The 23,597-nt window shown below is 40.0% G+C and overlaps 2 protein-coding genes across 3 annotated transcripts; both read left to right on the top strand.

Moving 5' to 3' along the window:
* The first annotated feature begins 77 nt into the window (after positions 1-77).
* On the top strand, positions 78-21,005 carry LOC108034822 (ATP-binding cassette sub-family C member Sur). 2 transcript variants are annotated; one of them, XM_017109915.2, is made up of 23 exons: positions 78-794; positions 2,222-2,487; positions 2,553-2,728; positions 4,003-4,218; positions 4,275-4,845; positions 5,321-5,433; positions 5,858-5,995; positions 6,092-6,254; positions 6,317-7,172; positions 9,700-9,961; positions 11,921-12,058; positions 12,128-12,264; positions 12,356-12,548; positions 12,621-13,213; positions 13,617-13,738; positions 15,088-15,710; positions 15,923-16,080; positions 16,141-16,336; positions 17,045-17,777; positions 18,428-18,555; positions 19,116-19,410; positions 20,365-20,561; positions 20,624-21,005. In XM_017109915.2, the coding sequence occupies exons 1-23, from the start codon at positions 619-621 to the stop codon at positions 20,768-20,770; spliced, it is 6,597 nt and encodes a 2,198-aa protein (XP_016965404.2). In that variant the 5' UTR covers positions 78-618; the 3' UTR covers positions 20,771-21,005. The 2 variants fall into 2 exon arrangements, with proteins under 2 accessions (XP_016965404.2, XP_016965414.1); XM_017109925.2 differs by having other exon boundaries at positions 12,356-12,557.
* On the top strand, positions 10,073-11,783 carry LOC108034826 (probable fumarate hydratase, mitochondrial). The gene is made up of 2 exons (XM_017109940.3): positions 10,073-10,350; positions 10,421-11,783. Exons 1-2 carry the CDS (start codon positions 10,165-10,167, stop codon positions 11,690-11,692), a joined length of 1,458 nt encoding a protein of 485 aa, XP_016965429.1. The 5' UTR covers positions 10,073-10,164; the 3' UTR covers positions 11,693-11,783.
* Positions 21,006-23,597: the final 2,592 nt, after the last annotated feature.

Raw genomic sequence — 23,597 nt, 5'->3', positions numbered from 1 at the left:
CTCCTCGAGTTCGGGCGGCTGGCTGGCTCTTCGTGATTTTTCCGGCGTGCGAGAGTCTGCTTAGTGTGCCGCCACGCTCGGTCGAAGACGGTTGGCCTTTTCTTCTCTCGAAGTTTTCTTTATCGCGGGGAACGTGCGCCCCAACAGCCCCGGCCCCCGGCCATGTCTCTTGCAGCTATTTGTTTATACAGAAATTACTTAAAAGAATAATAACTGAATGGCAACTGGGGACGCGACGGGCTCTCTCAGTTTGAAACGAATCGGCATTAATTTTGGATCCATCGCGATCGCGTTCCCGCATAACACCACACATTGCGCCAGCAGCAATCGCAGTGCATATTCCCGATTGCGAAATAGTTTGTTTATATTGAGCGATTCTGTATTGGCCGCTCAACCTGTTGTACGCCAAAGTTTGAAAGTGAATGCTGCCTATAGATTCGGTTTTAATTGTGGCCGTGCGATACAAAGCCTCGCAACGGGAGGGAAATATTTTGAAATGATATCACAAATGTGAAATCTTTCGGTTGTGGGGAAGAGTTGAAAGCCCGGCGCCTGGGCTGGAAAACATTGGCAACCATCACTCGATTCTGGCCATAAGTTTCGCTTTTATTGGCCATTATGAAGCAGTTGTTCAACATAATACACTGTGACCACTTGGATGGGCATGTTCGCTCTATTTATGATAATTTAAATACAGATGTTTGTGGCATTGACCGTGTGAGGCGTGTTTTTACGTGCCTGAGCATTTTTCTGCTACTTTTCGGCTGGATACTTGTTTGGAAAAGATACAAAAAGTGAGTTTCATTCAGGCGTTTTCTGTTTATATGTATTTTTGCAAGGGAACTCTCCCAATGTATGTATATTTGCGATTGCCATTTAGTACAACTAGGCGTACTGACACATTTTAAACTAAAATTAAAGTGTTTTTGCTCTGTTTTATTTGTTTTACATGTGGGTATAAACATTTACGCTGCTTTGTTTACAATGAGTTTGCGTTTTTCCCCCTGAAATTGTGCAAAGACGTGAACTGAAATAAGGTCAGCTGTAATATCCGTTTAATTAGCTCCTTTGTTATTGCCTTAAAAAGTTTTATATCTATTGAACTCCTTCTAAAATTGCAACCAAAATAAGAATGTAAATAATGCCCCCCATGGACGTATATGTATTAGACAAGAAAATGAGCACATTTGTTTAAATTTAGCACATGCGTTTGTAGATTATACGGATTCTGGAGAAGTGATGAGAGGGCCTAGAGCATTTTACCTCTGTGCATAATCAACTTGAAAGATCGCCAGACAACATTTAATCACCAAGATAACATGGCAACTATATAAAGTAGATAATTTTGACATTTTCGCACGCACTGACAGTTATTTGCATTTATAAAAAATATGTTTAAAAAATCAGCTCTAAAAGGGAATTTCAAAGCTGATACTTTGAACTGTATCTTACTTTTTAAAAATGGATCTTCATATTTTAAGAAACCGGAAATTGTGTATATACCTACGTGATCTTTCCCTCATCGATTCCAAAATCCACTTTAAAACCAATAATTGATATCCGGACCTCAAGTGCCCACGCCATTGAAAATCATATGCACCCCGCAGCGAAATTAAAACATAATCAAATAGCCTTCCGGATTCGGAAAATAACGCATCGCGTGCCAAAGTATTCTCAATGGGGAAATCTCAATTGCATCTGCAACGCACTTTGCGTTAAGGGCGCATTCATATAAATAAATATGTACAAGATGCACGAAATCAATATCATTGGGAACGGCAATTTAATTATAGCAACATGCCTGATTTCTATGTTTTTTATACTCATTAATTATATGAAGTGGTTCCCTAGGAAATGTTCAGAGGTAAAGCGCTGTGGAGACACCCACTTTAAATGAGATTTAAATACATATCAACATATTATGGATATAAATCAATAGGAATTTATTTTTGTCTTTTAGTGATTAATAAAACATGTTCATAGACTGAAAGACATAGCTTTATTTATTGTGTTTACTAAAAATTATATTTAAAATATGAAGAAAGGGTATTATTTTGCATAGCTTCTTATTTATAATAATTAAATAAATAAATGTTTTAAACACATATCAAAAAAGCTTAAATTAGGTTTATAATCTTCGTACTATATACCCGTCTCCTAAGATAATCATTTGCTTATTTACCGTATCTCAATCCTATAAACTTTCTACCTCCCTATGCAGATGCCATAAAACATTACTAATATTCCACAATGGACGTGCAGCTGTTTCCCTGGCCCTTTTGGCTGTAAATAGTTTTGAATTGGCCAGGAACCTTCTTCCTCAGCAAAATGTGAGATACCTTAACAGCCTTTTCCATTCGAGTCCCAGGGATCTGAATTATTTGGTTGTAATTGGTTCGGGAGAAGTATGGAACGCGATTTTCTCTACATTTCTGACCCTCATGCTAATGGTATATCATCGCATTGTGGAGCGAAAGAAGTCCACAGGTGAGGGTTCTGCTGATATCTAAGTGTCTTGCAGCACCTGTTCAATTAACTTCAACCAATTTTAGTGTTTTTGTATGCCAGTACTGCCGTGGAGGGCTTGACCTTTGCCCTGCTCTTCAACGAACTCTTTGAGCTGGGGCGCTACGAGGACTATCTGGAGCTCCAGACGTGCCTCGTGGGCATGGCCGCCCTGTGCATGATATCCCTGGCATTGATGGATGGCGTTACCATATACAAGGAAGTAAGTTTTTTTTGATCAAATAGACTTTGAAATTTATACCTACTATATATATTGAAATATAAAATATAAAAATTAGATAAAAATAAGTTTTTGTGTGTTTAAATAATGTATATAATATTTGCAATGTCTTTATTAGAGCACCAATTTGATTGTTTTGTTAATTAGTCAGACGTAAAATAAACACTTGTAGTATGTAAATATTTTTTCAATGTCTTCATAGGGGTTCTGGGTTCAATTTTAGCTGATTAAAAACTGGGAATACGAATTTTTCCTGGAATAAATGATATACCTACTTTATAAACAAATACGAGTGCTGAGTTCAGTGAAGTGAGATAAGAATTAAACAATTGTATTTAAGTCTGGTAAACATATTTTGGTATTTGTTTCATAACAGCTGACCAATTTTTATGGTTTAAATCTAAATTTATTTTGTAAGGCGAAAAATTGTTCATAATTGAAATTTACAAGCGAATATGATATGTGTGAACCTCTGGAAAATCATAATTAAGCCAGAGGTTCCGGTTGCTTTACCCGGATTAACTTAGAAAATACCACTGCCTGCAATTGCGACCATGACAAAAGCGTATTTATTTAATTGTACTGCAAACAAATGCAAGTTGGCGCCACAGAGGAAGCCAAAAATTGCAATGCGATTTGCATGTTTAAATTTTAATTGAGGTTAAGTGCAGATTTTGAGCTTAATGCCCTTCATACTTTGCGAGAATGTATTTTTTGTGCCCTGTAGTTTGTGGCTTGGTCACAGGAAGAGTCCCACGACAACGGGCAAAGTAGGAAGTGAAAGCTCCACCAAAGAGTTGAATATTTAAATTCCAAAAGTGGGATACAGATGTGGGCTCGCTGGAATTTCGTGGTTTTTAAATCACTAGTTACAGTGAAAAAAAAATGGATGGTAAATTTTACCACAATCAATAGTTAGCTAACTTTGGAAGAGAGTTAAAGACTGGTAAAATCAGTATTACTAAACAGTAAAACTGCCTTAAAATGGTAAAATCGGTGTATTTTTTTGTTTAAGAGAAACTTTTTTGTTGGTAAAATGTACATTTCGATTTAACTATTATATTCTTAAATTTTTACCAAAACAAATAGTTACAAAACTGTAAAAAAATGTTCAAAAATGGTGTCGATAATTTTATTGTAGCTTTGGTTACTACTTAACACTAATTATAACTATTTTGTTGCTCAAATTTTAGATTTTTTTTCTGTGTATTATAAAATCTATTAAACTTTAAAACACATTTCTTCCCACTTTGCAGTGCTATCACGATGACTATTTGGAAGACTATGCCAAAATCGGCTACAAGCACTCCCTGGCCACATTTTACTCGAAATGCTGCTTCTGGTGGCTAACACCACTGCTGTGGCTGGGCTACAATGAACCACTGGAGCTGAAGAATTTGGGTCAAATGAAGCTGGAGGACAGCGCCAGGTCCCACTACGACCACTTCCTGTATATCTACACTGAGAAGAAGGTGGGTGAACCTAACAAATAGGCGCACATATCTCCCTAAACAATTTTAATGTGCAGAAAAAGTCAAATTCGTCGCCTTCCCTGTGGTACTGCTACATAAAGAACAGTTGGCAAATGTTTGCCCTGGGCGGCATTTTGAAGCTGGCCGGTGATTTATGTGCCCTGATTGGACCGCTGGCCATACAGAATATCGTGGAATATATTGAGGAACTTTATGCCCAGGCTGTCAGCCCGGAGGAGCCGCCGCCGGAGGAGACGGCTCTGCTGACCGCCTCCAGGATCCTGGTCAACGAGTTCGACGAGGTCTTCGGCACCAACATCGATAGGGTGCGAATCTACAGCAGCACGTGGTCGGATCTCCTGGCCAATGGGTGGTGCATCGCCTGGATTGTCCTGCTGGCCGCCATCACGCAGGGCGCCCTGTCGCAGGCCTCGACGCACATCCTCAACATGACTGGCATCAGGATTAAGACGTCCCTGCAGGGTCTAATTTATAGGAAAAGTTTGCTTCTGAATGCGGGCGGTGGGTATTCCGAAGAAGAAGCTCAGGCGACTTCCCCTCCTCCGGATGAGAAACCGAAAAACGAGAGTACCAAGCCAGCATCAGAGCAGGTGGACAGCTCAAGCGGTAAATTATGGGATAATAGATATCACTATATAAAAAAAAGAATCAAAAATAAATAGTTCCAGCACAGCAATTTAACACCACTTAATATCAAATTGGAAATCTAACACAAATTAAATCAGATAAAAATGAGAAATTAGATACACGTTACTCTGCTAAAGGTAGTGCGAGGGAGATGGAGATATGCATGCTGCAATAGCTGTTCCAAAATTGGGAAATATTATATGCTTATAACTTTTTAATTTATAGTCCGATTGAAACAATTTTTGGCTTATAGATGGATGTTGATAATCAGAACAAAATCCCATTTACACTTTCACCATGCGAGTTGCGGTTCAACAAATATAACATTCAAATAGAACATAATATTATCACTCATTTAGCATTTAAAGCTTACATATATTGTTCTGTTTATGACGGCCGACAAAAATATTATTTGTCTAAGTTCGTATTTAATCAATGCTTTATTACCTTATAGCATCGAAAATCACCAATGACATCGGCAGCATTACCAACCACATGACCGAGGACACCCTGAACATCATGCAGTTCTTCCTGATCATCCACTATGCCTGGGCCATTCCCTTTAAGGTTCGTACTGAGATTCGCCATTTGGTAGACTAATCGTTTTTACAATTTATGAGCAACTTGTGTGCCATTTGGACTCCGTTTGATGTTCGCTAACACGAACCTAATTTATCGCACTGGCCGGCCGGGAAATCCTTGACTTGAAAAAGGGATATAAATGTTTTTAATATGTTGTATAATCGTCAAGACATAAATTTGATTTTATGTAAAATGCTTTTTATTTGTAAATATTTATTGGCTGTCCCTATAATTCTCACATAAATTACAGAAGGGGTTTTTTTACTTTTCTTTTTTGGATAATTTACTAGATATAAGACAATCAATAAATCGTTTTTATTAGTTATTAATTTTATAGACTCTAAAAAGGGTTTAGGCTTTCAAGAATAAAATATAGTTACTATATTAAATTTAATTTTTTGGTTTTTAGATATCTGTGGTTATATATTTACTGTATGTGAATTTGGGAATAAGTGCAGTTATTGGATCCATAGTCTGCATAGTGATAATGACGCCCCTGCAGTTCTTAATTGGTAACGCTATGTCGAAAAATGTGGAGGTAATTGCGGTAAGTAAAAGTTATAAAATTATTTTTTAATATATATATATATATAATTGATTATATATATAAATATAATCAAGCAAATATTATTATTTTACATAGAAATACACCGATGAGCGACTGAAGAAAATACACGACACTTTGGTGGGCATCAAGGTCATCAAACTCAATGCCTGGGATGAGGTGTTTCTCAAAAAGATTCAAGTGGCGCGAAATAAGGAGCTCAAGTATCTCAACAAGGATGCCACATTTTGGACCTTAATGAGTATGTGTTATCATAAAGGGATACCCTTTTTGTTTATTAATATTTATATTTCTCTTGAACAGCTGTTCTCACTCATGTGGCCACCGTGCTGATCACCTTCGTCACCCTGGGCGTCTATGTGTGGCTACACCGGGATCAGGACTTCGACCTGAATGCCAGTCGACTCTTCTCCTCTCTGGCGCTCTTCCAGCAACTCACGGTGCCCCTGCTGATCTTCCCCATCACAGTGCCCATTATCATAGCAGCCAGGGTGTCAACCAGGCGGCTAGAGCGATTCCTCAACTCCAGCGAGATCCAAAAGCAGTTCGAGGGCATACGAAATATGGCCAGGATCCTGAGCAAGAGCGATGCCTCCTTGGATATGTACGAGACGCAGGAGAAATCGAACATGACAATGCGGACGGCTCAAGCGGAAAATCGGCTAAATGAAAAGCGGCTGGCCCAGAAGTCTGAAGTGCCAACTAATGCCACGCCCCTGCTGCTAAATACCGATGAATCAGGGGGAGATGTGTCCCCATCCAGCATTCAGGAACTGGGCCACAACAAGATAGTGCAGCAGCGCAGGGAACTGCTGCGGAATACTCCTTATGTGGCCATCAGGCCTCCGAAAATGCGAGGAACCATCGGCGACAGACCGGCGGAATTCTCGGTGATTCGTGCCCGGAATACGGATAGCTGGCGACGGGATTCCCTGCTGCTCAAAATGCCCGATGACATTGCCGTCTCGATAAACGACGGACTCTTCACGTGGCAGCCGCAGAGTCAGATGCCGGTGGTGCAGCTGCAAGTTCCCGGCATCATCGTTCCCAAGGGAAAGCTAACCATAGTTGTGGGCAAAAATGGCAGTGGCAAGACCTCCCTGCTGTCCGCCCTGCTCATGGAGATGCCCCTGCTCGTGGGCAACATGTTCTGGCACAAGTGAGTAGAGAAAATGGGGGGAATTAAATTTAACAAATCAGGAAGTCCGCAAAATATGTATGCAAAAGGTTTCTCTATATACACAAGACACATTTGAGGTAAAATTAAGTAGTTTGTACAAGTTTTTGCACTTTTTGAAGAAGTTAGCCTCGGAAAAATCTAATTTAAAAAATTTATATGACAACGAAATATGTATTAAAAATATTTATTTAAACAACTCGAGTTATGCAAAGCAGTTTCTGCCATTTTTTGCATAAATTGGGAATTAAGTATGAGAATTCATTAAAATCTGTCTTTCCTACATAACATTATTACATATTATCCTTTTTTAAATAAGTCATTTCAATCTTAATTTCATTGCAGTTTATTTTAATAATTATTTTAAGTGTTAAATAAAAATATTTCTACCTATTTTCTGAATTTTTAAGGAAAGGTAGTTCCCCCTAAAAATTTTATTTTAGTTTGAAACGATTTTAAAGCTTTCTTTTTTGTTATCCTGTCTAATTTTCTGTGTATGACCTATACATATTATTACTTAAGGGCTAAAATTCGAAGATTGTAATACACTTTCCATTTTCAAGCTCAATTAAAACACGACAGGTAATCTCTAAGACAGACTTCTTAGCATTGTTTTCTTAAGAAGTTAAAAATAACAAATTTTATTCAATATTTTAAGCCTAAATCTTACCCAGCAGCCTTCCCTGGGGACCTATTTTTGCTAAAGCTTATTTTCCTATTTAAGTTTCAAAATATTTTCTATCCTAAGCTCTTTTTGGCGTATAAAACCCTTGAAAACCTCTCGGCATCTCCCTGCGGCCAAGATTAAGCACGTTTCCTTGTCTGTCAACACAGCCCACCGAGAACTCCAGGAAACCCAGGACTCAGAACTCAGAACCCAGCACACACTGCTCTTGTAAATTTGCTCAGCTATTTATGTGCTTATTTTTTAAGCTGTGCCAACAACGCTGGCTCCCATAGAGGATAAAAGTGTTTGCCCATTTATCAAAATTAATTGCATAATTTTCACCTATTTTCATGCATTCACTATGCCGACAGAGCTGCAAATAGCTTACTTATAAACTGGGAGTATACTATTTCAAATCGATTATTATAAAAATAAGGTTTTACAAGAATTGGGAACATTAATACCATATGAGTAAACCACGAACTTATCACAGAATTAGAAAAGGATTATTTAAAAACGATTTATAGAGCTTTTATAAAAAGTTTGAACTTTATTGGTAGTATTTCACAATAAAATTATTTTTTTAACCCAGATTTAGACGATTTAACAAAGATATAAAAAGCTTTTTTATTATAAATTAATATGGCCCCTTTTTAGGATTTTTTCCCACGATCTTATGATAGAATAAATCTTTAGAACAAGAACCAGGAGACCAAGTAGAAAACGTGATTCCAAGTTATTTTATCCACGAACTTATCCCATACCATATCTTAGCGATGTTGATGGAGTTGCTTTTAATAAATAACCCTATTAGTATTGATTTTTTGGCTTCTACCTCCCTATTGCCTATTGAACTCTGACCCGATAACCCACTTCCCTCGCCGAAATCAAAGAAAGTCCCGGCTAGCAGGTGGAATAGTTTAAACTGCCATTTTTGCTGCAACTGCAATCGAATCCGCCGCAGTCATCCAACATATTTTAACAGTCGTTTCAATGCACGCCACGTAATTCGGTAATTTATCACAAAACGCCTGTGTACGTTGTTAATTTTATTGCACATAAAATAAAAATGGCATCGCCGTCTGGCGGAGGGGCAGGCAAAGGATTCCCAAGGGAGGGCCCTCCCTATACAAATGCATTTAAAAAATGAAAATCGCGGAGTGGAAACGAGGAATCTGGTGCACTGCCTCCTGCCGCCACCCGAACCCATCCCATCCTGTGGCCTTTGCTTCTATTGCTTCCTTCAGGACGACTGCGCCCCTTCCCTTGCCGTCCTCAGTGTAGGTTCTACATATAAGAACTTGCCTTGGCAGCCGGCAAATGTGCAATAATTTCAATTACTGTAATAAATGTCTATGTTAGCTTGAGTAGGTTTTTTTTTTCCTCTGTGGTGTCTTCAAGGCTTCCTTCTTCCTCTTGGCTTGCAAATTTATGCGTCTTCTATACGTACCGCCTGCAATGTATTAAATAAGGAGTCTTCGGTACCATCCCCCCAAAAGAAGCCTTTTAAACATTTTAGTGGGTTTTAGCCTAATTTATGCCATTTTTCATTTATAGGTCTCAATGAAATGCAAGTAATAAATGTATGATAACTTCATACTATCAATTACACTTTCTTATTTTCTTGTTTTAAAAATATGTGATGTAATATTATGAACTAAATGTATATCATATGCTCACTTCTATGGAAAAGATTTGACTCATTTTCTTGTTTTAGGAAAGTAAATAAAGAGATATGTGTTTTAATTTCACTATCAATGAATTTCCCACTTTAATATATTTTTTAATACTTACTATATTTTATTATATTTCTTAATCTAAAATCGCTTATCTCCTTTTCAGAACCTGCACAATTTCCTACGTTTCCCAAGAACCTTGGCTTTTGAATGACACCATCCGGGAGAATATACTTTTTGGGGAGTCCTTTCGACCCATACGATATGATTTCGTGCTGGAAGCCTGTGCCCTCAAGCCCGATATTGAGTTGATGCCCAAAGGCGACTTTACCACTATTGGAGAGCGTGGCATAAATATTTCCGGAGGACAGAGGCAGCGAATTGCGATTGCTCGAGCTATATACTCCTCTGCCAATGTGGTTATCATGGTAAGTCAGCATTAAACATATAAATAACTACATTAGGGTAGTTCCAAAAGTGGATTTTCAGATAGTTTTCATTTATAGTAATCATAGAAATATAAGTTTTTAATTGATATTTTGGGCACAGACCAGTAACCTTTCCCTGACCTGTACATTACTTGCTCCCATCTATACTAAACTCCTAATCCTTATACCTATAAATTGTCAAAATGTCTTTCGATCAAAAGGAGATCTTCAGTTTGATGTACAAGCTGGCACGACTCATAGTACCAGATACTCGGGTGGAATACGATGCGCTGGGTCCCATGCACATTCCCCTCGATAGGATGTACGGTCCACAGACCATGAGATCCCTGATGAAGTTCCCCATCGGGGGCGTTGAGGAGCGCATGCCTGTAAGAGCCTGGAAGAGTAAAAGCTTGGAATATATAGATTCTATATTCTACATGTTTGCCCAACCCCCAGCGACCCCTTATAAAGGCCCTGGGAATTGTGAAGAAAGCTGCTGCGGAGGCGAATAAAATCCACGGTCTCGAGGAGAATCTGTGCGATGCCATTTCCAAGGCCTGCGATGATGTTATCTCGGGTAAATTGTACGATGAGGAGCACTTCTCCCTGGTCATCTGGCAAGATGGATCCGGGGAGCACACCAATATGAATGTAAATGAGGTTATCTGCAATCGGGCCATTGAGATCCTGGGCGGCCAGATGGGAACCAAGGAGCCAGTGCACCCGGATGAGCACGTGAACCTCTCGCAATCTTCCCACGATACCTTCTCCACAGCGGCCAGAATCGCCGTGGCCATGCAGTTGCAGGAGACGCTGTACCCGAGCCTGAGGATATTTATAGATCTGCTAGGCAAGAAGTCGAGTGGTTGGATGGATGTGATCAAAATAGGAAGGACCCACCTGATGGACGCAGTTCCCCTGTCGCTGGGACAGGAGTTCAGTGGCTACCAGCAGCAGCTGGAGAACGGAAGATCTCGTTTGGACTCGGCGCTGAGCAGGCTGTATCAGTTGCCCATGGGCGGCACCTATGTGGGCACGAAGTACGACACCAAGAAGGGATTCTCGCTGCAGTGCACCAAGCGGATTGCAGAGCTGACATTCCTACCCTTCGTCGAGTCCTGTAACTTCTTTGAATCCCTGTCCGCCTGCGATGCTCTGGTCGAGGTCCACGGGGAGCTCAACACCATAGCAGCCAGTGTGATGAAGATAGCCAATGATATAAGGTTCCTGGGATCGGGACCCCGTTGTGGACTGGGTGAACTGCATCTGCCCGAAAACGAGCCAGGTAGTTCCATTATGCCCGGCAAAGTGAACCCCACGCAGTGCGAGGCCATGACCATGATCTGCGCCCAGGTGATGGGCAACCATGTGGCAGTCTCGATGGGCGGTGCCAGTGGTCACTTCCAACTCAACACCTTTATGCCCATGATCGCCTCCAATGTGCTGCGATCCATCACCCTCTTGGGCGATGGCATGAGGTCCTTTTGCACCAACTGCCTGGAGGGTATAGAACCGAACAAGACCAGGATCGAGAGCATCATGAAGAACTCCTTGATGCTGGTCACCGCCCTGGGTCCTCACATTGGTTACGAACGGTCTGCGGCCATTGCCAAGGCGGCGCACAGGAATGGAACCTCCTTGCTCCAGGAGGCCATCAATGCGGGCATCGAGAGGGAGGACTTCGAGGAGTGGGTGCAGCCCAGCAAGATGCTGGCTCCCGAAAAATAAATGGAAATATTGAGGAACACTGTGATTACGTTCAAATTATTTTGTCGAGCTCAAAAATAATAAAATAAGTCAAGAGATTTTTAGACTTTAACTTCCCATAAATTAAATTATTATATTTTTTTAAAATGATACCCAAAATAATATAGACTTTTTATGATTTAAGAGACTGTTCTCTCTGCCTTATTTTAACATCTTTAGATATTTATTTAAAATCTCCAAACTTTTCAGGATGACCCCCTTGCCTCTCTTGATAACGAGGTGGGTGAGCATATATTTCAGCATTGTATTCGCGAGATGCTGGAAAAATCAAATCGAACTTTTATCCTGGTGACACAGCAATTGCATCGCATTAAGGAAGCGGAATACGTAAGCCCTATGCAGAAAAGGCAACCACATTTAAGCTGGAATTACAATTAAATAACTATCCAATTTTAGTTGATTGCCATAAAAGATGGTCGTGTGGAGGCGTGTGGCAGCTATGCGGAAATTGAATTGATGCATCCAAAAATAACCGCTAAATGGAACTCGATTATTGCCATGGATAAGGCCAAAAAGGAGAATGTTTCACAGAAGTAAGTAGTTAGCCAGTGGAATTACTCTCCTGGCTGCTTACCATTGTATGCAGTTATTAATTTAACCATTTTAATATTTTATAATTCCCAGTCCAGGTGAAAAAACAGCTGGGGAGCGCTGGAAGCTACTGAAAAACGTAAGCAGGTTGGGATTGCAGCGCTCCATCTCCGTGACAATGGACTCCAATGGAGGCTGCCAGGCAGACGCCACCGATGGCAGTGGCTGCATATCGGTGGCCATTAGCCAGTCAAATGTGGTGGAAGAGGACGAGGAGGATGACCAAGTGTGTGCCGTAAGATATTGTACATCATCCACCTAACGTGATCTAACTATTTCCATTGGTTTCCCACCACAGTCTTATATCAACAGCAACGGCGGCTTCAATCAGCAGCGGAAGCGCTCCAGTATCTACGGCTCCCGGCACCTGATGTACGATGTTCCCCTGCCCATTGACGAGTGCCAGGGAGATGATGTCATCATGCGTCCGCGTCGCCGGCACACTCTGAGTCGTCGTGGAAGTAGGACCACCAATTCCTGGCACCGATTAAGTGGTCTGAGCACCCTGACCGCCACTTCTGCTTCGAGTTCCACCAGCGGAGACCTCCTGAACCGCAGTACCGTGGCCACCTGTGGCAGTAGCTATGCGGAAAGCAGCGTGGATGGCTGTGATTTGGGCTCCGCAGCACCTGAGCCTCGGGTTCAATCCTGGCAGCCGCCGCAGAATGTGGCCCACCAACCTCTGTCCCGGAACGCCTCCTCACCGCCAGCCATGGAGGTGACATGTCCGAAGAACACGGAGTCTGAGGAGGCCTTGAACATCAGCTCGGAGGGTCCCTTGGATGACCAGGTGCGAGGCAGTTTTCAGCAGTTCCTCCGGAGAATGTCCATGCGGCGTTCCAATAAACCCAAGAACCATCATCTTCCACTCAGCGCCACCAACTCCATTCTGTGAGTGCCAGATTATTCGACAATGTATCTTAAAGTTAGTTTATAAGCACATTTTTAAATTGCTTCTTTTATTTAACATTTTATAATTTTTAAGTATACTTAAAATCAAGTATTAGTTAAAAATTTTTTAAATTACCAGCTTAGGGAAAAACCTAAAACACTTCCACTTTTATATAATAACAAGTAAAGGATTTATTTATTTTGTTTTTTATTATATATTATAATATAGTTTGAAACACTTTTTATAATTAAGGTACTTAAGAAATAGCATAACAAATACTATTACGCTTGTTAATCAATTATACGTTTTTTAATTTATTAATATTTAATTTTATCACTATAAAAACATATTTTAAATTACTGAAATCTACAAAATCTGAACAAGTAATCAACCTCTTTTTAGAAGCATTTCGGAGGAGTCTCCCCCCATTGTTCATTTTCCTTCGACACTCTTAACGACAGATGCTGCTGAAAAAGCTAAATTGGTTCAGGATGAATTACTTTCAGAGGAAAAGCCCAAGAAAAGTAAGTTATAACACCCCAAACTCTTTATTAAATACTAACATAATATGCTACAAGGCTATGTTGCCAAGATAATTTGTAGTTTAAGTTTTTAAACGAATTAAATTTAATTGAACTTTAAGTTGGCTTGCCCCTTAAAAGTGCAACATCTGGTAATGAATATTGATTAGCAGAAATTTATTCAGCCGGGCGTGAAAACTGTAAGCAAAATATTGGCATTATACCCGGGAAAGAAAATTTCTCCTCCTTTTTTCCTTGCCAAATCACTGGGGACCCCTCCTTATAGTTTACTCCTCAATGCATGCGTGTAGCTTAAAACTTAAATCAACTTTGATTTTAAAAGTTTGAGCTCCCAAGCGGTAAGTCAAAGAGACAGTGTTCCAGGGCGCGAAAAGTTTGCAGGCAGAAACTTTGGCCCAACTTGGATGCATTGATCTATCAATATTTGGCTGATAAGTCGGCGGGTTCGCAGCGGAAACTTTCGATTAAATCAGTGCTGCGAGTGTCACTCCATTCGAAACCGGCGAATCTTTCGCTAGGCAAATCCGCAGACGGGAAGTAAACTTTTCTTTCAATTAGTTTGCCCGGGCAACTTGTTAAACGAAACGGTGGCCTGGTTTAATTGATGTTGGCCCATGTGGTTTTCCTGCGTAGTTAAAATATGTTGATCTTTTCCGACTTACTACCTCTCTTAATCAAAAGTCAATCGTATGCAGTTTGCGGAACTCTGTTTGCATCTCAAATGGATAGCAAATGGTTTATTATTAATACCAAGCAAATGAATAAAATTCAATAATTTAATTGAGAAGAGAATGTTCTCAAAAATAAAACAACATGTATTCGGTAGTTACTTAAATTATAAGTTCAGATAGTAATGTATTCGTATCAAATGTGTTATGTTTTTTATATTAAAAACAATGAGCTCAAACTGTTCTTACAGGGTTTTTGGGAATAAATGTTGTCAATTCAAGAACAACGTGCTTGGATGTCTGTATATATCTAATAGGTTAAGAAGCTAAAGAATTTAATTGAGAAGAAAATGTTCCCAAAAATAGAACAACATGTATTTGGTATTTACTTAAATTATAAGTTCAGATAGTAATGTATTCTTATCAAAAGTGTTATGTTTTTTATATTAAAAACAATGAGCTCAAACTGTTCTTACAGGGTTTTTGGGAATAAATGTTGTCAATTCAAGAACATCGTGCTTGGATGTTTCTGTGTATATAATAGATTAAGGAGCTAAATAAAGTATATTGATATAATATCATAGATAGATAATCGTAAGACAATAACCCCTTGAAAATCTCCATCACACTGAACTGACCCTTTGTCTTGCCCCAAAAAAACAGGCGTGAATATTGACTCGAAGGAAACCACAATAAATTGCGCTGACACTGGCGAATCAGCGGCCGACAAAGAATTGGGGGCAAACGTGACATCCTCGGCCGCCCAGGAGCCCGGCGAGGGACACGTGCTGCTCTCGGCAGGTGGATCCGCTCGAACTGCCATTGATACGGAACGCAAATATGGGAAAATATCGGACGACATATATCTAATGTACATACGGGCCGCCGGTCTGCCCATAATCACCGTCTTTTTTATCACCGCACTAATTTGGCAGTGTTTGCGTGTCTACACGGACGTTTGGCTGCAGCAGTGGAGCGATGTCCATGTCCAGGACCAGGCCCACGGCAGGGCCAAGGGCCAGGACGAAGCAGCGCAGGGTCCGCCGGAGGCGGAGGCCCACGAAGTCACGTACTATTTTCGCATGTACGCCGCAATTTCGTGTGTTTGTATAATAATGGCCCTGGTATCAACACCGGCCGGACAATTTGCCGGCTGTAATGCCCGTCGTAATTTGCACGATAAGCTGCTGCAAACGATTTTGCATAAAACGTTGCATTTTTTCCAAGTGACCCCGCTCGGACGCATTTTGAATCCCTTCAGCAACGATATGGCCGTCATTGATAAGGTGAGATTTGTGTATAGTATCTGGCATCCTGGCCTTGTTTAGTGGCTACGTGGGCTATGAACAGGGGGTAGATATGGATTGCTGTCACTTGCTGATCAAGATGGCACTGCGATAAGCACGTTTGACCCACTATGTGTATTTTTTATAAATCAAGTTGTATTTTTATGTATCCTAAATAACCCATAATCATACATGTATTCTTATGACCCCAGAAAATAGCCGCCACTGGCCAACGCCTGCTGCAGTTCACCTTGCTCTGCCTGTCGGCCATCCTGATCAATGTCACCATCTCCCCCTGGATCCTGGTGCTAACCCTGCCCATCTGCGGGGCCTACTACATCATACAAAAGTTCTACAGGTGCTCGGCAAGGTGGGACACATGGTTATCCTTAGTTAATTGATATTAAAATAAATTCATGGTACCCTTCAGAGAATTACAGCGTATTGAAAACACGACCAACTCCCCTGTCATATCCCATCTCTCGGAGACCATTCAAGGAGTGACCACCATAAGGGCCTTTAATCAGCAGACTAGATTTACAGAGATCCTATTCAAACGTCTCGAGGCCAATACCATTGCCTATGCGATACTGAACACCAGTCATCGATGGCTGGGGGTGTCATTGGTAAGTATGTAAAAGATATGGTTCTTAAGTATACCTATACTTACTTAAATAACTAAACCATGTTTATTATATTTTAAACATTTTTTTAAGTATCCATGTGGATATATATGAATTCAGTTTAATTTTAAAAGAAATCAACAATTTTGTAACTGAATGTTATATTGTTTTTTTATAGTGGATCAAACAGCTATCTGAGTTAGAAAAAATGTTAAAAATCAATTAAACATTCCGATAACTGTTTTTCAAAAGTCAGTGCATGTAAAAATGAAAACGAAACGTTGTTTTTAACACATAAGTGAAGTGAAAACCGGAACACTAATGTATATTTTTATTTTAATGTAAATTTAAGACTCACTAAAATGTTTTAGGTTTTATTTGTTAAGCAGATCCTTAAGACGTATACAAATTTGTATTCATTTATTACTTAGATCTTTTAGATAAAAAAATACTCAACTAATATTCATCACTAATTGTTCTCGAAATTTCTGAAATAATTAGCTGATAGTATACGCTTCGAATTTTACTTTATAGTACAAACACTGTATAATTTTTAATTCAATATAGTAGCCCAATAGCCGGCGGCTAAGTGAATTAGTCAGCAGGGTAGACACGACCTCGACCACAGACAAGCCCCCAGCCCAATCCGCTTAATCACGCCGCACATCCGAACATCCGTCGGTTTTAATGTTTGTTTTTGTCTTCCTGCAGGACTGTCTGGGTGGATGCATTGTTTTTGTGGCCACTGTGACGGCCCTGGCGACGGCGAGCGTCAGTTGCAGGAACCACGCGACGAGGCACCTCGCCACCGGGGCATCCGAAACTTATGCTGTCAATAAAGGCCCCTCGGAAGCCCCGTCCCCATCGCTGGTGGGTCTGGCCATAAACTACACGTTGTTGGTGCCGATTTACCTTAATTGGGTTGTAAAACTTTTGGCTGATATGGAGATGTATGCGGGCTCCGTGGAACGCATCGCCCACTATGCCCAGGCACAGGATGCGGATGCGGATACGGATCCGGACTTGGACTTGGAGCAGGCCCACCCAGCCACCGATGAAGAAGATGTGAGCGGCGAAGTCGATAGGTCGTCCCGGAGCCAGTCGAATGCCGGTGACAAAGTTTACCCAGGCGCAACGACAGCTGCCGGTGATGTTGATGAAGATGGAGGCCGAGGTGGAGGTGGAGAAGGAGATGGCGCAGGAGCTGGTGAAGGACATGAAAATGGGGCTGCTGCTGCTGCTGCTGCTGATAAATTAAATGCAGGCAATGCAAGCGGCGACGGCAATCACTTAAACTTCCACTTCCTCACGGCGACAGCTGGCGACAAGGTGGAGCAGGCGACGACAAAGACGTCGGTGATTAAAGATAAGCAACTGCCACCGCAGGACGAGCAGGTCGGGAAGGTCGTCCTGCCAAATGAGCCGGCCAGGAAGCTCGAGCGCTGTAAGTCTTGGGTCAGCCGGGCTGGTCGCTCTTTGGGTCACCGGGGACTCGGGGCGTTTGGCACGCATCACAGGGCCTTTTGCTTGTAATTGCATTTGAAAATATTTGAAACAAACTTTTGAGCTCGCTGTAGGCATATTTGATTACGATATGGGTTTAGTTAATTAAGAGCCGATACGAAATGGTAGTAGATAGATAGATAGATAGGTTTACTTCCTGCGACTGTTAATGTTTTCGTATCCATTCAATGTCAGGTTAACTTTTGTCTTTCTGTTTCGGGAAAGAGTTTTTCTATATCATGTTATATTTTATTTGCATAAAAACTCATAGCTAAGGCATTGTTCTAGTTAAATTTACCTGATATTCCTCATTATTATTTTTTTTGAAGGTTTACCACATTGAATTTAACATGACATTTAGAAATCGTCCTTAGTTCATATGAATATTCCCCAACGAATAAGGATCTAGAACTCAAAGAGGACATAGAGAAATCAGCCATAAGTTATTGTTAACTTTGTCCGATTGATAAAAAAGGACCTTAACATGACATTAGAAAATCCTCCAAGTTCAGTAAATTATAACATTAAGGCTAAGGGAATAAAGAGGTTGGAGGAAATTAAATATAAATACTTACCGCTTTCTACTTACAGATCAAAGCGTTCCCATTTCCTGGCCTCAAAGAGGGGATATCCATTTCGATAATGTCAGCCTGCGCTACGAAGGTCAAACACAGAATGTCATCAGCAATCTTACACTGAAAATCCCTGCTGGACAACGAGTGAGTAGTGCAAAAAATAACTACATAAATTCTATTGAATACCTAAAAGAAATGGGATACTGTAAGAAAAACATCTCTCGCCCTATAGGACAGATGTCAGCAATATTGATTTGAGTTTAAAATTAAATCATCAATGTAGAACAAAAAGCGTAACTGAGGGCAGCACCGTTTTTGTACTCAATTTATATTCGCTATAAATTAAAAAAGTGATGAGATAATAAATCAAAAACGGGGACAACGCGGAGGAGCAACGCGAATTGTGTGCTTCATAAAATCTGCCACACAGTTTAATAGGTTTTAATTGTTGGGGGCTGTCGAGAGTGTGCAGAAATGTTGATTGATGATGACAAAGGTCCCCTCTCAAATGCAAGGACTAATTTTATAAAAATGAGCTCACCTGGTTCGCCAAGCTTTTATGTGGGCTAAAACCAGGTAGTTAAAAAACTAAAAATAAAACTTAAACGAGGTGATTGTATTTCAAATTGAAATTCCCATTGATTGCATAACATTTAAAACTCGTTGAACTGCAACTATTCCATCCTCTTTTAATCGGTTTATAGATTGGCATCTGTGGTCGCACGGGCAGTGGCAAGTCGTCCCTGGGGCTGTCCCTCTTCGGGGTCCTGCAAACGACCCGGGGCCACATCTACATCGACGACGTGGACATCAAGCGAATCCGACCAGACGAGCTGCGAACCAGATTGTCGATAATTCCGCAGGATGTGCACTTGTTCAATGCAACCATACGTGAAAATCTCGATCCACACGGTTACTTCCAGGACCTGCAATTGTGGAACTGCCTCGAGCTGGCGCAGCTCAAGGAGTTCGTCAACGGGCACCTCCCCCTCGGTTTGGGTGAGTGCGATTTTGGCATCCTTTTCTAGGGGTAGACAACAGCGTTGAGGAGCTTTTGCTGTCCTTGGGCTCGGAGTTTGTCTTATGAAATAGTCATGACAGCGGAGTGATATTTTATTCCAATTTGTATGCAGCTCTAAGGTTGGGCAGAGGTTTACTATGCATCAGCTTTGGCAGAAAACCTCAAGTGCTGAGCATTTTGAGGTGATTTGTTTTCGATTGAGTTCTTTGTTAAGATGGATCGTTGTTTTGTATCTTTTATCCTTTCTTAAAAACTTAAAAAAATTAAATGCCTTCAAGTATTTAAGTGAATTTTAAGCTTATATTTAAAATCTTTATACAACCATCCAAGTGTCATAAGACTTTAAGCACGTTCACAGGAAAACTAAGTTTAAATTATGAAACCTAAGTTTCAATTATAATAATTAAGGGCATTGCTTGAAGTATATAGCTTTTGACCGAAAACATCTTAACAATATTTAATGAACTTATATTTAAATTAATGTTATATAATCCCGTTACCTTCGTATACAATCATCCAAGTGTTATAAGGCTTTACGCACGTTTACAGGAAAGTAAACTTAGGTTTTATTATTTATACCAAATTAAATTATGGGTATTTCTTGATTTATCAACCTTTTCTCAAAATAACTATATTTCATGAACTAATATTTTATTTAATGTTTAAAATGAATCCAAGGTTACCTTTTTATAAAACCATCCAAGTGCCATATGGCCTTAGGCACGTCCACAGGAAAGTAAACTAGCCATAAAATCTTTCAAGTTTCATAGGACTTTAAGCACGTTCAGAAAGGGAGTAAGAGTATGTCTTATATTTTATACCAAATTAAAATTATATTTTTACCAAATTCAAAATAATTTGCAACAGTTATTTTTACATTATAAACTAATGTTTTTATTTCCGATTGTAACTATTTTTCATATACCCTTTAGAAACGGTGATTTGTGACGGCGGGGTCAACCTGAGTGCTGGCCACCGGCAGCTCCTCTGCCTGGCGCGTGCCATACTACGGGGATCCGTGTGCCTGGTCCTGGACGAGGCCACCAGTGTCCTGGACAGCAGCACGGAGAGTGCACTCCTCAAGGCGGCGGATCTGGCCTTCCAGGGCCGCACCATCATTACCATTGCCGTGAGTTTGCAGTTAATCCCGGCACTCGAGTGCAGCTGTGATATGACAATTATATTCCGCAGCACCGCCTGACCACTATTCTGGATTACGACCGCTTAATTGTGCTGGACCAAGGGCGCATCGTGGAGGATGGCAATCCCAGGGAGCTCCAACAGCTGCCGGGCTCTGTTTTCCGTGGCTTGCTCGAGAAGGGGGCCAGCAAATGGTAGATTTTCCTGGCCAAATACTTAACCATAACTGTGTCATATAGCGATTCCTAAGTGTATGTGTAGCATCCTAACATAGCCATTAAGATACTCGAAATCCAACGACTTTTGTATGCTATTTATAAGTCCTGAATGTATTTCTCATGTATTTCCAAGTATTTGTATCTGCTAGTCATGTTTAGTTTCTAAAAATAAAGCTACGTGTATTATGCAATAATAAAAACCGACCTAAAAAGTTTCCCTTTTTGTGTACGCCTCACTCGAATATTGTTGAAATAAGTCAGGGCAACAGGAATCCGAAAGTAACAAGTTATTACGACATTATGCACCATTTTGTGGCTGCAACCTGCAACAGTAAACTCCGCACAAGGAGGTCAAGCCAATTAGGGCTTCGAATTGCCTCGAATCAGACAGGCGCTGCCTACCTCGGGGCCCTTGAGATTTGAATGAATATGCAACGAGTGCGGAAGAAAATGGCACTTGCAAACTAGCCTCCTCGGGGGCAGGGCCGAGGGCGGAGGGATAAAGGTATCGATGGGGTAGAAAACCGAAAATATTGCGAAATAAATTGATTGTTAAATGGGAACTGCTAATGTTGGGCAGCCGCAGAGTGGAGTGCCAGGCAGCGATTTCAACGATGCCCCGGCTCACTTTGTATGCACATTTCGAGTGGTTCGCCGGGGCAATTAAACTTAATTGACGATGAGGAGCGTGCATTGTTAAGTAGGTTTCGGAGGGGAGCGATTTTTTTATATTTCAGTAAGCGCCTTTGATTTCCGGGCAGAGGGGTCCAAAGAAGCCGATCGATTGCTAATTGGAACATATTATATAAGCTGAAAAGCGTACTGTACCCATGCATTTCACTCATTTTAAGAGGCCATGAGAGGGTGAAGGGTTTCTAGTTTTATCTTTTCAAATCATTCAAGGATATCAATTTCATATTCAAAATAATTGATTTCTTGGCTGAATTATTGTATAATTAATTTTAGTGTAAGTAAAGAAAGGGTAGACACAAACTTGTTGGGTAATACTTTAAATAAATATTTTTAGATACTATGAAGAGGTTAAAGATTCTTTTTAGCACAATTTGTCTAATCATTTATGGCCAACTATCTTTCTCTTAAACTTTTAAAGTAAAATAGTAACTTTTCAAAGGTTTAATTTTAATGTGAGTTAGGGAAAGGTTAAGATCCTAACTTATTGGTTAATACAACTGAAATACGTAATATATATTTTTTAATTCAAGACCAAGCATTCGGTAATCCGAACCATTGATTTCATGACTCAACTTCTTAAGTAACCCCGTTCCTGTTCGTTTGATTAATTTTTAAAGAGTTGAGTTAAGGAAAAGCCTCAGCCCCAAACTTCTAGGTTAATACTAATTTATTATGCACTTTTAATTACCAAACTAGCATAAAAGCGTGGAAGAAGCTGGCGTGCATAACTTAATAGGCACCCGTCTACTTGCAAAGTTCCGTAATCCATTTATCTGGCCCGCGTATAGAACAAATGCGCTGAACTGCATAAAAGATTTTATGACGACTTCATAGGGATTTTCAATCGCCCTGGGCCCTCTGAAGTTGTTTGTTTTTATTAAACTCCCACCGGAACCCCGGCTAGAGCGTACTTGTATGGTGTATATGGTGTACTATATGCGGTGTGTATGGGATATAGCAGGGCGCACTCGGATTTTGCACGCATGAGCGCTTGCCTGTTCCTTTGACGCTGTCTGTCGCTCTAATAAAAGAAATCTGTCAAATTCAAACGCTCGTAAATGTCTTACACATCCAGCCGGCCATAGGAGCGGCAATGTCAGCGTGGCCATGATGTTTTGCAACTGTTTACCCCGTCACTTTTTCCCCCACATCTATATAAAACTGAAGCAGCTAATCATATATATTACTTTTTTCCATTGAGATTTTACAATTGAATGCGTTTTGAAGAGTTTTTTGTAGATCCATGTTTTTGTCGACATGAAAGCCCCACTATTTGTGTGTATTGGCTTTTGTCAAGGGTGATTCGTATCACAATAGAATGACTCGTTAAATTATCAGGATATCTGTACCAATACTTCAAAGCGGGGGTTAAGTACCCTTAATAATACGTACATACATTTTGTAGTAGATTGTTTTTAATCGTTGAAAACATAAATATAATAAGGGGCAGCATTTCATTTAATCCCTACAAAGGCCTTACAACCTATAGCATACTTCCTATAAATGGTTATTCCGGATTTCATTCAACAGTATATAGTATAGAGTAAATAATGCCTAAAAAGTATTACAGGTTCAAACCTTAAATAACCAATAGTATCTGAGCAATTAATTAATATTACAAACAAATTAAATTAAAAGAAATTAACCTTTAAAAAACATTATTAAGTGATCATTGATAGTTTTCGTTTATATACATATTTATTTAGGGGACAGTATTATATGGGTTGTCCTCTTGTCATGAGCTCGCGTTTTTTCTGCATTACTGCGTAAATTTGTATTTATGGTATAAAATTTTAACAATATACAATTTTAACAATATTACTGAATTATATATATTTTCGAGTCCTGTTGGAGACTCAACCTCTTATTATTTATTTTTATTAACTTGTCTGTTTGAGTACGCAAATCTCTTTATCAGGGTGTCTTAATATCTTCCTGTTCTTAAGAATTTGCGTTTTTTCATTATTGCGTATTCGTTTCTAAGTTTTAGCATTTAAAAATAAAAAACAAAAATGTATTATAAAGTTAGGGATGTTTTCAAACCCAAACTAAACTTCTTACTCATTGGCTATTTGTAAAACCAGTACATTCTTTTATCAGGGTGTCTTAAATAT

The sequence above is a fragment of the Drosophila biarmipes genome, chromosome 2L (genome assembly GCF_025231255.1).
Source record: "Drosophila biarmipes strain raj3 chromosome 2L, RU_DBia_V1.1, whole genome shotgun sequence".
In the NCBI taxonomy this organism is placed as follows: Eukaryota; Metazoa; Arthropoda; class Insecta; order Diptera; family Drosophilidae; genus Drosophila; species Drosophila biarmipes.
This window is presented reverse-complemented; position numbering and strand designations above follow the sequence as displayed.

Bases quoted from the DNA above. Each gene is read 5' to 3' on its own strand.
- LOC108034822 (XM_017109925.2), top strand. From the start codon at position 619: ATGAAGCAGTTGTTCAACATAATACACTGTGACCACTTGGATGGGCAT. The intron at 5,434-5,857 runs GTTCGTACTGAG...TTTGGTTTTTAG, and splicing joins CCTGGGCCATTCCCTTTAAG to ATATCTGTGGTTATATATTT. The intron at 19,411-20,364 runs GTGAGTGCGATT...TATACCCTTTAG, and splicing joins GCACCTCCCCCTCGGTTTGG to AAACGGTGATTTGTGACGGC.
- LOC108034826 (XM_017109940.3), top strand. From the start codon at position 10,165: ATGTCTTTCGATCAAAAGGAGATCTTCAGTTTGATGTACAAGCTGGCA. The intron at 10,351-10,420 runs GTAAGAGCCTGG...CCCAACCCCCAG, and splicing joins GCGTTGAGGAGCGCATGCCT to CGACCCCTTATAAAGGCCCT.